Source organism: Priapulus caudatus, unplaced genomic scaffold (assembly GCF_000485595.1).
Source record: "Priapulus caudatus unplaced genomic scaffold, Priapulus_caudatus-5.0.1 Scaffold205, whole genome shotgun sequence".
Classification (NCBI taxonomy): Eukaryota; Metazoa; Priapulida; class Priapulimorpha; order Priapulimorphida; family Priapulidae; genus Priapulus; species Priapulus caudatus.
This window is the reverse complement of record NW_014577266.1, coordinates 363289-378145: the sequence shown is the minus strand read 5'-3', so window position 1 is coordinate 378145 and position 14857 is coordinate 363289. Positions and strand designations below refer to the sequence as shown.

Here is a 14857-nt window from a genome sequence, read left to right as displayed (position 1 = left end):
ACCAAATGTTGACGGACGGACAGACGGACGGACGATGACCCATGGCAATAGCTCAATTTGACGATGTTAAGGTGAGCTAAAAATGAATTCAGTATGTAATTGTATATGTTGTGCTTGTTAGAACTTATTACTATCAATTAATAATGAGTTATGTTAGTGTGAATGTCACTGAATGTATAAAAGGTTATGTATGTGTTATTTGTAGTGCTGCATGGAATAAATGATTTAAATGATATAAAAACACAACAGCAATTATTTGCAGTACATAATTTATGTTATTTTAATGTCAAGATCCAAAATACCATTGCTGCACATTTGCGTGGCTTAGAAATTACTTAAAGATCTTCCCTTGGTTAAACTTCTTGCCATCAAAATCTCCTTCCCATGCGAAGTACTCGTCAACCATTTTCTTTGTCTCCGGGCTGTCAGCATCAAGTTTCTTCCATGTGTAGGACTCGTAGTCACTCTGCCAGTCCGGACTTAGCTGTTAGTACAAGAAAAGATGTTCAACTTTTTACTTAGAAACCTAAGGAAAAACATCTAGCTCGCTGGTAAAAAATAATTTCAAATAAATTGCTACCCAAGCTTAGACATAAAATTTTAATCGAAGTTAAGTTGGTTGGCCAATACTTACAGTAAAGGCAAGGTCCTGGCCTTGCCACACCCATACAGCAGCAATGGTGCTTTTCTTGTCTTCTCCAAAGAGAACAACACTACCAAATGCACCCTTCCTCATCTTCTCTAACCTCTGGAACATTCCTGCAATGAGTTACAAGAAACAGTTGTGTATTATTACACCATTGTTTTAATATAGGATCAACATTACATTAAAAAACACGTGCATTAAATTACCAAAAACTGTAATAGCAAGAAATTCCAGGTGAAACTAGTTTATTTGAGAACATTTTTATGAGTTTCCTTAAAGCTTTAAAACCTCCACTGTTAATATAATATCTTGCAGCAAAATGATATATTGGTTTTAATGACATTTTGCTAGTACCTGCCACAACATCACTATTTCACGCACTCACCATTTATGAGGTTGCAGCTCATGTAAATCATCGTGAGATCCTCAGGGTACTTATACTCTCCATACCAGATTGAGTTGGCTTCTTTATCAAAGTGCTCCCAAAACCAAGGAATAGATTCTGATGTCTCATTGTTTGAGTACATCCTCTTGAATTCATCATATACAAACGAGCTGAATGAGAAAAAATATAATGGCTTTTCATAAATTAATAAAACTTATTTTCTATTATTCCATAAATTTTTACTGAAAATTATTTATTTAGCACTTTACTAAATTTTAACCTCCCCAACTACATCAACAGATAGGGCCTATAATTAGTATATACTTTTAATGCACCCATAGTAACAACTCATTTCTGAATAGTGTGAATATTGGCAATTATTGGCATTTACTTTCTAGTTGCACTCTTAACACTCATGCACTGTATTCAGTTTTACTCACTAATTTTAACTAATTAACACAACAAATTTATGTATATTTTCCCCAACCAAATAATTTAGACATTTTGTCATTTCCAGTGCAATATATATTTAAATGTTAATATCATTACTTGCACGGCTTACTTTAGATAAGTTCCTGTTTTAGCCAATTGCTTATTCATTACAAAAATCTGTGGCATCACCATGACAGCATGTGGATTTTTGTTACCTACAACCCTAGTGCTTATAATGCTAATGTTAATACTAATGGGAATGGTAATTGTAATTATAATTATATGCATTTATCTGCTACCAGTTGGTATGAAGCGATTCATATTCCTGCCTGTATTGTTGACGGATGGAGAGACAGATACTACTATCCTCCTAAAATCTTACTACTTCACAAAATCCATTTAATCACGGACAATTTCTAAATGGATTGGTGAAATGGAACACTACATTAGCTGCACATATAAGACTTGTATCATTACATAGGGCATACACACAATGTTCATTCTCACTACCTCTTAGGACAGGCTGCAAATGGATCCTTCGGTTTAGGTTCCTTTGCTAATGCTTCCTCTGATGCATCAGGTTCCTCCTGTTCTGCTGCTTTTGCTGGCTGTAAAGGAAAAATAGGTTTCACAGTTTTTTTTATCACTCCAGTTCTAGGAAACGCATCATACCAATTATATAACATATTCAGGTTGGCAGTTTGAATAAGTATTGATCTTTCTTTGCTGAAACATGACTAAACACGGATAACAACAATAGGATGCAAGGATGTAAAAACTGTAAACTTCCCAGTTGAACTTCTAAATATATGATAAACAAACAGGGTGTCAACCTCTGACATTCACAATGCCTTAAAAATAAGAAACAATGTGACTTATTGCTGAAAATAAATTCAGAACATCTTTTAAAAATATGTGACAATTTACATACTTAATAATTTTTCTAATGATACCATCAAATACCATTCAGAGAATAACCATGCTATATAAATGTGCGAAACAACAATACACTATTTCATTCTATCACTAACTTCATCACCTTGAACGAGAAATTTTCTTATAGAACAAGTTAAAAATGAAATCACTAATAAAACAGTGTTTTGCTAGGGCTTAAGGGGTGCAATATGATGCATTCTGATGTACTACAATATTTGTCCAAATACTTCAAAAAATTCTACGGGTGTTGCATGCAGGGAAATGTTTACCATAATTTAAAAAAATGGGCTAGGAGCTCTGCAAACTGCATACAGTGCACCTTCGTACACTCAGGATACCACTGCCACAATGCTAGCACTATTTTTAAAGTGGCCGGAGCTCCGGGGAAATCCAGCGAATAGAGATTCGTAAACAGCATATGATTTGAAAGTAGTAAATGGGCGCACAATACGCGCACTATTTCATCAAATTTTTCATAAAATAATGGTTGGATTTTTAATATCTTTGCAACTTTTATTAGTCCAAATCTTATTACATAAGATACGAGTAACGTGGCTGCTGTAAAACTTGTAGTAAAAAAGCGTTACAAATTGTAACAGAAATCTGCTTGTGGCAGTGGTAAATCGAGCCCATGAGCGAGAGCGCCCTCTATCGTGGAGTTTAGGAGCTCTGCATAATTCAATAACCTACTCAGAAATCTTGACCGATACTCAAACCGATATCTACTACAACTATAACACAGCACACTCATTACCGAGTTTGTCACACTCAAAAGGTGTGTCATGACTACTCAATATAAAGAATAGAGTAGAAATGAAACTTTGAACAGACAGAGATAACCATGCATGACTAAATGCTATTTATATATACTACACATGCCACCAATACCTTTAATTTTTCTTTTTTGTCCTTTTTTAGCTTGTTTGCACAATAAAGCAATGAATATGCACTTAAAATTAATTTCTTGAATCTTGAACTTCTAAATAGTATTTCTATCAATATCACACCAAAGAATTGTATTCGAAATTTATGCTAAAACTTGGATCTTTTTTCCCCATGTATATTGTGCAGCATACCATATGATCTCATTAGTTGCTATAGTTATGTGTTATTTCAAATGAACAAACCAGAATTGCCCAATTATCAAATTGCTGGTCTACAGAAGTTATACTATTTTGCGAATAAAAACATTTTAAACTACCTTCTTCTCTTGTTTTTTCTCCTGTTTCGGTTTCTCTTCCTTCTTCTTCCCATGAAGTTCCTGGTACTTCTTAGCTAGAGGAATAGAAAAACATCTTAAAGGAATACTTGACCTTAGGTTCTAGGGTTATTTTCAGTTGATTTAGGTTAAAATTACATTACAATAAAAATTCCACGGTTCAATCACCATTAGAAATATTTTTTTTTAATGTTTTAAAACTAACGACTACAGTTTGAATTACAACGATGGTGGCGCCACTCAAAGCCGCACTATCTAAAAGTTGCGCAAAAGGACTTTTCAGCCAAGCGCTACAGACCGAGGGTGTTTCATATTTATTAATTTAAAAGCAGAAGGATTGCTGATATCTTATATAGTTTCAGTTATTAATATGAATAATTTGTCCTAAATAAAATATCGTCGGTTATATAGCATTTAGGTATAAATATAATTGTACTTTGTGATTAGCCCTCGGTCTGTAACGTGCAAAATAAATTATCAATGACCGCAACTTTCTCAGGGTGGCAGCACGGTCGCGGGCAGGGCTCGAATTAAGCGACGAGAAGGAGCAGGCAATTTTTTTTAGGGCCATGTGAGAAATCGCCTTGAACTTATCTCTAAAATGGACGCACAGAGCAATTTTAAAGGACCAGGCACTCTCAAAAGTATGAGAAGGCGCACCAAGGGCCCCACTTGTTGGTTAAAATAAAGGAAACTCATACACAAATCATTACATTCAACTCGTCTTGCTTGTAATGTACAAAACACATATGCCCATGTAAGCTTTACATCCGTAACACGACCCCTGTACCCCCGCCTCTGCTAATGAAGTACAGTAACAAAATGTTACATGCGCTATCAGGAGCGAATAATTATCCGATGCGTTAGTTATTCCCTCCTCCTATCGGTTTTAGCCTCAATCATTCGCAACTACTAGCACGCACGCGACCACGTAGTTATGTGACATCGATAAAAACGAAACTAGGGCAGTAGAATTAAAGGGCACCCGACGGCAATTACACAGCAGGGCAAGGCAGGTGACTGCCGTCGGTCGGGTTGGATTTTCAGGGGCAGTACGGCGATTGATAGGGGCACCGACAGCAATTGCCGTCGGTGCCGTCGGTTAATTCGAGCCCTGGTCGCGGGTGTCATGTCAGCGCCAAAAAATGAAGATTTCGAAATTCAATGTTGTTTTATGACAAACGTGAATGCGTAATTATAGATATTTATAGGTATGGGCTATTATTTATAAATCTACTATCATAATATACTCTCAAATTCTAGAGTAATGTATTCCCCTAAAGATTTGATTTACCTAAAATGAAAAAAAATGTCAAATAAAAATATCCCACAATATTATGTTAGATAATTGTGCAAAAAATACAAGCAACTTCAGGATAGCATTAAGTGTACAATTACTAACAACTACTCCACAATCAGTAAGTAAAACCAGTTTGAAAATACTTACCGTCAAACTGCGCAGCCTTCTGGCACAACTCGAAGTCTCCAATTACAGTCTTGAACTGAGGCTGGTGTAGCAGTGTGAGGAACCAACGGTTGACATTGCCAAACACAGCCCTGAATGCAGGATCAAGTACATAGCGGTAGAGTAGTAGTAGATCACAGGCAACGGATATGTCAGCTTGAGAAATACGCTCCCCAACAAGGAAAGTGCGTGTCTTAAGATGTCCATCTAGCACACCAAGGGCCTTCTTCACATGTCCTTTGGCTTCTTCTGTTGCCTGAAAGGAAGAATAACACCACCGATTATAACCACATGACCATTAAACCCCCTACACAAACGTAGGGAGCCCAGTACGTATATACCAATAATTCCTTAACCAAACATTATGCCACTCTCAACTCTTCACGTGGATATATAATATACACTTCCTAGAAACACACAAGTTACATGCAAGGTAGTAAAAGCAATGACAAGAAACAATCAATTCTGCACTTGTTTAATTTTGATTTACTTTCAATTATTATTCATTACTATTAATCGGCATAAATTGACATAATACGTTGAACAAACATTAATTTAGATCAAGACAAGAATTCAGAAAGATGAAGTGGTATTATCCTGTATAGTAGCTATACCTTGAGATTTAATACATGCCAACTGTCTTAATAAACTTCTACTGCAGTATTTAGTATACATAAGCTTACTTGTTTGTTAAATTGAATGACACCTAGACATGGAAACACCCACGTGGCTGCAGAAGGGTAGATTTCATTGTTTCCAAATTCTACCCACTGGCAGATTTTAGCCGCATCTGCTCCTGTGGTACCCCGCAACGTAGCATTACCAACTGAAAATATAGGCAAATGCTAAAAGATATAGAACGAGACCATTACAACAGAAAAAGACAGCTTATACATCCAAATAAACGGGGTTTGAAATTAATGGCAACTACTAGTCCATTAGTCTGAAACTACCCTATATACTGTTGATTGTAGAAACACTAGTCCAGTGAACTACCTGACGTCAACAAACCTTAGCACTGTCATATTTTGACTGACACGGATGAATAAACTGATTATTCAAATTACTTCTCTTTTCTGTAAGTTGTTATTATAACTTTAGTTTATATAAATTTAACCATAAATTATCATAAATTTACATAGTTTACTGTAAAAAATTTATTATTTAATGTTACCATAACGAGCTATAGCATCGCTTTCGAAAAGAGTAACACCGGTGTCATCCTCAAATGCTGGCACCTGCAATATATATTTTAATGTTCTAGCTCAGAAACGATGAATGAGTTAAAAGAGCATCCTCTCTATATTTTGTTCCTACACACTGGCAGATATCTTAAGTTTGTAAAATAGTGTTGAAAGTTACATGGGCACTGATTTCAGGGTCCTGTGCTAAGGATAGCCAAATGTTTAATGTTGGCTGAGCAGCCTTGCACGGCAAATGACCCAGGTCATACCATTAAACCAAATTGTCAGAAAACATAAATGGGGTCAGAAGACATAAATGGTCTGTTCGACAAAGGCCATTACAATCCGTACATAGCTGAACAACAGTTTCCATTACAAAATATTACAGTCACACACCCATGAAAACATTACCTAGTAGTAGTAGTGATTGGCTATTTACGAAGTGCAACTATGTCAATGGAAATAAGAAACCATTCCAAATGCTTTTTTAGTTACAGTTATGGCCCGAAGTTACCGCGTGCGTGTGCAACAAACAGCTCGTTGGAAATAATAGTTAATACATTCTAAATTTCTCAAATGTCAAACGTTAGGTTAGTCGTTCTCAGTAAAGAATCGTAAAGATTGCCGTTTCTTGCCCTTAATATAAATAATCATACATTTGGGTTAGGGTATTGCAGCGAATGCCACTAAATGTGAGCGATTGCACAACAGGTTGGTAAACATTTTTGTAGACGTGTCACGTGTCAAACCGGCCACTGTGCTACCGGTACTGCTAGTGCTACTGCTAGTAAACATACCAACAGTAATGCAAATGACAATGTGTCGTTTGTTCACCAAACTAATCTGAAAATTGCAAGCCAACATACCTTTCCTAGAGGAAACTTTTTAAGAAACGCATCTGTGTTGTTTGTGTCTCCAAATTTGAAGTCTTTTGCCAATTCGACTTTAGCACCGCTGTACTGTGCGGCGATGAGGATTTTGTATGCACGGAAATTTTCCGGGTATGTATACAGAGTCTGAAACAAGAAGTCAAAGTACTCACAAAAATACATAAACATAAAACTATATTAACAAATACGAATTTGAAATACTTATTCTGCAGCCAGCACAATTAATGCCATACAAAAACTCCGGATTAATTCATTCACGTTAGATTAGTCTTGCCAATAAAATAGCTTACACCGGCAGCCATCACGAACGTGGAAAGGGAGATGCGCGGCGCAGCGAAATCTCTATACCTGCGCAACTCCCTGGTTAGTCCCATTAAATAAATTGGAGGGGTGCATGCATACATGGGCCACATTTAATACACTGAAACGCGAAAAATTAACACCATAGGAAGACACTATAAACAATATCATCAAAACTTAAATTTTTCTCACCAATGCATTTTAATTATCAGCTATTGGACTATCACATAGAAAAAAAGTATATATTGTATAATGCAACGCCACATGCGAGAGCCACCTTTGCTGACTGTGTCATTCTAGGAGGAGTCCCCGGATGTAAAATAACTACGTTGAAGACCGTAGTAATTGTTTCTATGCGTTTTTAGTCTTTATTGATAATATTTAGAAAAATGGTAAGCGGTGAACACTAGTTATTAATTGCACTGTTTTTGAGCGTGTGTGCGAATGGTCCTTAATGTGTGTTGCCGAGGAATTCTTGATGTTTCTCCGTTTAGCGGTTCGGATTCACTCTACTCTAGTCTCTAGAGCCCACCCTCCCACTGACTCTCCAGCCTAAATTCATCTCGACCCTACTCCCTAGTCCTGCATTTATGATCAGGCATAAGCTAATTTGCAGTCGCTTAACCACCTTTTTCTCATTAGTAATGATTAATCTTATCTCTTAAGGGTGTTAACATACCCAAATTATTTGGCGTTAAAACTATAGTATAAAATTCATCATGAACATTGTCAGGTGAACCGTGCGTGACGGTGAAGATTGACATTCCCTCTTTGCTCTTGCTTGTCTTGATGAACACAGGCACTTGGAGCGTTTCAATAAAATATAATGCTAAATAAATACGAAATCTATTTACTACCAAAGTCTTAATGTTTCTATATACTCTCTTTCACCTATTATTGCCGACAATTTGAATTTCTTGCAAATGCCGTCAAAATGCTCATCTGCAACAAACGCTGGCTGTCGCTGCACACTGACACATAAACATATCAGAGTGGCTATATGCCTGGCAGCCGGGCACGGTCTTCGATTTCCTAAGTGCGCGGCAGTTTTTAATTTTCAGCGTTATTTCAAGTAAACAAGGGTTAGGGTTAGGAACTGCCGGGAATTTAGGAAATTGAAGACTGCCCGGCTGCCGGGCATATAGCCACAGCATAAATATATATAGCAGGTAGAAAAGCGTGCTGCCAAAATTCGCTCGACGCTCGCTTGATTTCACACGAATACAACATGAATATTCAACCATTCTACTCCATCTTTGTTTCTATTTGAATGACAGTGATCACTTCTTATAAAAACATACTATCTGTGTTCGTAACCGAGCTGTGTCACGCGAAATCACACAAAGCCTGACGAAATTCTCGCGTTCGCTCCCGTTGCGCAGTTTATGTAAATGGCTGTCAGAATCAGGAAACACCCACCGGCGCTCTTCGTGACCTCATTTTTGCGCCGCAACGCTGCAACGTTTTTGCAACAATCCACTGGCGGCTTTGACGAGGCTCGTACGGGAGTTCGAAAGCAGCGTGGTAGTTTCCGAAAATGCAGTGCGCCGCCTATAGCCCTGTACTTGCAGCCATTTACATAAACTGCGTAACGGTAGCGAACGCGAGAATTTCTTCAGGCTTTGTGTGATTTTGCGTGACACAGCTCGGTTACGAACGCAGACAGTATGTTTTTATAACAAGTGAACAGTTCTTCAAATAGAAACAAAAAGGAGTAGAATGGTTGAATATTTGTGTTGTATTCGTGTGAAATCAAGCGAGCGTCGAGCGAATTTTGGCAGCACGCTTTCCTACCTGCTATATATTTATGCATCAATGTGCAGCGGCAGCCAGCGTTTGTTGCAGATGAGCATTTGGACGGCATTTGCAGGAAATTGTTGGAAATAATAGGTGAAAGAGAGTATAGAAACATTAAGACTTTGGTAGTAAATAGATTTCGTATTTATTGAGCATTATATTTTATTGAAACAATGCAAGTGCCTGTGTTGATGAATTCTCTTTCCCTTCGATATAATCCCTTGCACTTTGAAGAATATTATTTACGAGGTTACATTTTTACAAATTACAGGTTCAATTATTAATTTTCATTGGCATTGCTATTGCATCGGATCGATTATGCCTAGATGAGTAGATGGTTCGAAGTAATATAAGCTTAGTAACATACAAGGAAAGTGTCCCAGCTCAATAAATTATGGTAGTTTTGTAAAGTTACTTCACAAGTATTGTTGGAATCTTGCAGATTGGTTGCTGTGCAACGACATTACCAAAAATAGTGAAATATAGTCTCACCTGATAGCGAACATGTTAGTGTTTTACCAAAAATAAACGACCAAAGAATTTCTAATTATTGCATATTTTGTTGAAAGTAACAATGTGTGCGTGTTCTACTTAAGACATGTCAGCCTTACTGTAAAAACTTGCTGTTATGCAAACACTACCAGTAAGTATCGTATTGTTAAAAAAAATATGAGACTAATCGGGAACATTGCTTGAATTCCTTACTTCAAATTAATGATTTCACATGTTTTTCCAAGCGTTCTCTTATTTTCTTAACAGTTCTGATACATACTGTTACTCCTTGTTGAATACCACGTGTATACAATAAGGTTTATGTCGTAGAACACTCGCACGTCATTATTTTCGCCAATATGTTTACATTATGTCAACATCATTATAGCACATCATTCTCTCATCTCATGAGATGCTGTAGTCGACTGGTGCCCTATCTCTACGCTGTTACTAGGTTTGTCTACATGTCGACATAGAGTACCAGTCTTGAACAATTTACGTTGCGTAAACAGGTGCACTTGTTTTATGCGTGCATTTTCATGTTTTATTTTCACAAATCTCAATAATGCAGGTGCAACTTTGCTGTTCATTTACTGTTTTAATGCTAGAACACCACAAAGTTGTGGTAATATTTATGCTGGAGCAATCGGTATTGTGTCTGTTAGCATGTTAGACATAATTTATTTACATATATATGCAGTGTTTCCTGTGCATTGACACGAGCGAGGCGGCCCGCCTCGCTCAAATTCTCACCTGCCACACAGAAATTTGTCCAAAACACTGCCTCGCTGACGAAACCTTTGACAATTTGAAAAGGAGATTCAAGAGTCTCATACAATGTGTTCAGAATAGCTTAGTTAGAATGCACCAAATTGCACCATTTTTTCACAAATTTCCTGGGGGGAGCCTGCCCTCGGACCCCCTAGCTTGGCTAGCATATGCGCTGCTCGCTTTGCTAGGACCTCGAAATGCACAAACATCACGAAAAACATTTACCACCTCACAGACCTTTTTGGCCACGGGAAACTGCATATGTATTAATATTTCAGTTAATTTGAGGGATAATAATTTTTATGCACCTATGAAAGAATAATGTAGACATGAGTTATCTCTCTTAGATTTAGAAAAGATAAACTGAGGTCATGCATGCATTAATAAGATGACAGATCAAGACACATTGCAGCTACAACGACTAACCGTTTCGTAACATTTGACGACATTAAAAAAAATTGTTTCCAGTGAGCTGTTGCATGATAACATCCAGTGACAACCGTAATGACAAAAACATTAGGAATCGTTGATAATTTCCAGCAGCATAGTTGCGCGGCGCTTCAGAAAGGTGGGCGCTATACAGTAAAAACCCGCGTATAAGAACATAGATTTTAAGAACATGTTAGGCTAAAATTTCCCATTTAGACCCCTTTACATAAGAACCTGTTTTAGGCTAAGATTTTAAAGTAGGTTCTTAATTTTCCATTTTTTTCCCCAATTTTTTTCTCCTCCATTTTTTGGCATGTTGTTTTATTTCCTTGGATACATACTGTATCATACAGTATGGTATGCACTGAAAAACTTACACTGTAGCCAATCATGGGTATTAATTAGCAAAAATTGCAGTCCTTGTAAGAAAATTTTAACACAATTTGAATCAAGTATAAGCTTATACATATTAAAAGTAGAAACAATTAAGAACCTATTTAAGAACCTTTTGAGCCTAATTTTTCAGTAAGCACCATTTATATAAGAACCTATTGAGGCTAACTTGGAAAAATCTATGTTCTTATACGCGGGTTTTTACTGTATAACAACCACTGCTACTTTAATACTACACTGGGAGAGCCAAGTGGAAATGTGAAATTTCTCTGGTGTGACTGTGTGACAAGTGAGGAAACTAGATGATCTTTGGAAGTCAGAATTCATGACGCTTAAATTTCTATAAATAGTCTATTTATGTGTAGGATTACGATAAGGATACGAGTAGTGATCTTGGGCTTGTATTAAATGTCAGAAATAAGAGGAATAGAATGCAGAGTAATCAGATTTATATCGTTGAATGCTTTGAAGTTAGGCTGGTGAGGCATAAGCAGCAATGCAAATAGATATTACTAGCCTTTCAATGGCAGGTACTGAAAATGAAAACATTAATTAGGCAATCCACGCTGGTCTGGCTGTAGTAAGGACACTGTTCACACACTTTGTCTATCATTTATGATATCGAATTCAATGATTCTCAGATGCAGGCAGAAATGTCCTTTCTTGGTGCAAAGCATCACTGGCACTAAGTACTGGTGATTGTTATATAGTGCCCACCCTTCATAAATGGCTAATCACAGCTGTAGATCATGTTTTCGATGGCACATGACAGCAACAGTTCGTAACCAAATTGAGCTGCTCAGGTGTCTGCAGGTTACAATAGCGTCTGTTGAACAAACAATTTTTTGTGTTCAATGAAATAGATTTTATAAGATCTGGGCCATTATTTTGCAAGGCTGTCCAGCTAAAAGAAAACCTATGAATATCCTTAGCAATGGACTTTGAAAACAATGGTAAGCCCATGTAACGTTCGACAGCCTCAAATTTACAAACTTTAAATCTCTGTCATTGTGTAGTGAGAAGATAGGCAAACTTTGACCTAAATTGATCGATAACACCTGCAATGTGGGTGGGAGCAGTCACTGCAACTTTGTCACTGAACGTTACAATTGGTCGTTGCTACTGTCGTGTATTTTGGCCTTGACAGCTTATCCAATTGTGATCAGGTATCGATCAGTTGAGTGTAACCAATAATTAGTTGTTTAAATTCCAGCCGGTTCCTGTCACCAGTAGCTAATACTATTTATTATGAGCTTGATTTTAGTTATGAATCATGAAAATTGAATGTGTGTATATTGCAGTTGTACTGACACTTGACACTGTACTGTATACATCATATTACGTAAAGCAAAGTGTTTTTAATATTGAACTATGCAAGGTAATGAGAACGTAGCAGCTGGCTGACAGTGACACATTGTTTTCATTATGGGCAGTACTGGGTTGATATTTTTACGTGCAGTTAGACTTGTTAAGCAAAGAGTATTGCTTGAGCTGGTTCTTGCTGATGAGGAAGGGGTGCTGCACTCAAATGTAAATAGGAAAAGTCTTCCAGCCCAATTTTGTGGTGTAAGTGTGTATTCCACCCTGTAGAATATCCGTGTGATGTCACGATGTGTGATCTCAGTAAACTAATTGTTGCACTACACTCTTCAATCTGAAAAAATTCAGACTAACAAAATCTGCCTGTTATCCTAACACCACCACAGAACATGTTTATCAGAAAAAAGAGAAAGGCTCACTTGATTACTTTGTCAACACAATCCAGCCTAAGCGTTTTTTAAATGTGACGATCAAAACCCCAGATTGGGTGGGTATGTAAAGAAAATTGTCATGTTATAGCCAAGTCTTTCCTTACTGAACCAACATAGTATGTAATTCACTGTATTTTGAATAAATGTACCTTTCACCACTTCATAAAATACTGACAAAGGTAAAATGTTTGCGACATTTTATAATGTGCAGGGTTCTCCCCAGGATGAAATTCAAACAGGGGGGAGGGGAGGGGGAGGGGAAGGGTCCGGGGGGGCGTGTATTTTTACCCTACGACTAATAATGCGTAAAATCGCCACCACACCATAGACGGTATTTGGTTGCTTTGTATATATAAGATAGCCGAGTCGGTGTAGCAGTTAGTGACAGGTTAACTGTGCATTGTCAGCCTTAACTTGTGTACTGTCTTCAGTGGCATGCGTGGTACGGTAAAATACACGCGTCGGATGTCCTGGTCGAACGGCAATTCTTGACGATCGATTCCGGGCGCTGGCAAACTTTTATTGTGGTGGAATTTAAACGGGCGCAACGATTCAAACAGGTGGGAGTTTTCCCAACGGGGCCGCAACGATTCAAAACAGGGGGAGTTTCCCCCCAAAGCGGGGCGCGCGCCCCGTTTGCGGCAACGTAGGGAGAACCCTGATGTGGCTAAAAAGTAAAATAGCACTCTATTCATCTGCTGTACAGTGCGACCTTCTGTATACATTCGAGCAGTGTACGCAAGACACATTGGGCCACTATCTGTTCAATAGTCAGAGCCTGGCGATTTCCTATACACCACACGACTATAATGAGAATTCCTAGAGACATTCACAAAGTTTTGTTGATTGTAAATTAATTTGTATGACCCTTTTTTGTACAAAATTATCAGTAATGGACCAAAAATATAGAAATTTCAGTATTTGGATTTCAGATTTGGGATAATTCCGATATAAGATTTTAGATTGATGGTAACATGTACTTGTGTGTGGAATATGATATTTGCGCTGTCGATGTCCTGTGAAGAATACGCCCCATTGTGCTATATAGCGTTAAACACGCTTTTATTCAACTGTTATGGCTTTGTGAATTTAGTGTATGTATTTTGTCTTACAGGGAAATGAAAATTCATGCCGATGGAGATGTGTTCGCATTGTAAGTATAACATCTTTTGAGATTAGATAGAGCCAATTTAATTGTTTTCTTGGTAATCTAAAATCCGTGTATTAACGTTTTTGACATTTTCTTATTTTCTTTCTTTTTTCCGTCAACTTTTTTATTTACCCAGCAGAGTGAGTGGGACAATCTACTAAACATTCTAACCTCGCAAAAGTCGCCTTTCCGCCTGTTAGTATTAAAGATATCCTTTCGTATCGATCGCACTTTCGTATTACGCATATTTCGTACAAATACGTATACAGGTAGGTCCTGTTTTTACGATGGTCCATTTTACGACTTTTCACATTAACGACTTCAAAATTACCTAAAAAATTGTAAATAACAAAAAAATTGCAAAGCTCAATAACATCGCAGCATGCCTGTGAGTCCAAACACGCAATATGCACTTCTTTTGTTTTTCGTGTGGGCATTATGGTGGAATGATAGCATTTAATTGTGTTATAATTTGGTCTTGTTTTACGATTCATTTTACGGCGCTTGTTTTACTGGAAACCTAACCCTGTCGTAAAATTGGGGCCAACCTATATACGTATATATATATATATATATATATATAAATACAGTGTTCGAAATAAGGAACTTGTCTACAA

The 14857-nt window shown here is 37.3% G+C and overlaps 2 protein-coding genes across 2 annotated transcripts in view; one reads left to right on the top strand and one right to left on the bottom strand.

Annotated features, from left to right (window-relative positions):
- Nucleotides 1-252: 252 nt before the first annotated feature.
- Nucleotides 253-7533, bottom strand: LOC106807274 (elongation factor 1-gamma-like). Its single transcript, XM_014809571.1, has 10 exons — nt 7448-7533; nt 7134-7283; nt 6258-6321; nt 5767-5909; nt 5066-5339; nt 3601-3674; nt 1974-2071; nt 1032-1201; nt 635-759; nt 253-484 (listed from the first exon to the last, which is right to left on the bottom strand). The coding sequence occupies exons 1-10, from the start codon at nt 7529-7531 to the stop codon at nt 332-334; spliced, it is 1335 nt and encodes a 444-aa protein (XP_014665057.1). The 5' UTR covers nt 7532-7533; the 3' UTR covers nt 253-331.
- Nucleotides 7534-7765: 232 nt separating this feature from the next.
- LOC106807272 (calcineurin subunit B type 1) overlaps nt 7766-14857 on the top strand; it is a 25710-nt gene continuing 18618 nt past the window's right edge. Inside the window, exon 1 of the mRNA XM_014809568.1 lies at nt 7766-7849. Coding sequence (XP_014665054.1) covers nt 7847-7849 — 3 coding nt within the window. The 5' untranslated portion in view covers nt 7766-7846. The remainder of the gene's footprint in view (nt 7850-14857) is intronic.

Excerpts from the sequence above, each read along its gene's own strand:
- LOC106807274 (XM_014809571.1), bottom strand. The coding sequence starts at position 7,531 with ATGGGACTAACCAGGGAGTTGCGCAGGTATAGAGATTTCGCTGCGCCG. Across the intron at positions 7,284-7,447 it reads CGTTCGTGATGGCTGCCGGT|ACTCTGTATACATACCCGGA; the intron begins GTAAGCTATTTT and ends TTCTTGTTTCAG. Across the intron at positions 1,202-1,973 it reads TTTGCAGCCTGTCCTAAGAG|CTCGTTTGTATATGATGAAT; the intron begins GTAGTGAGAATG and ends TTTCTCATTCAG.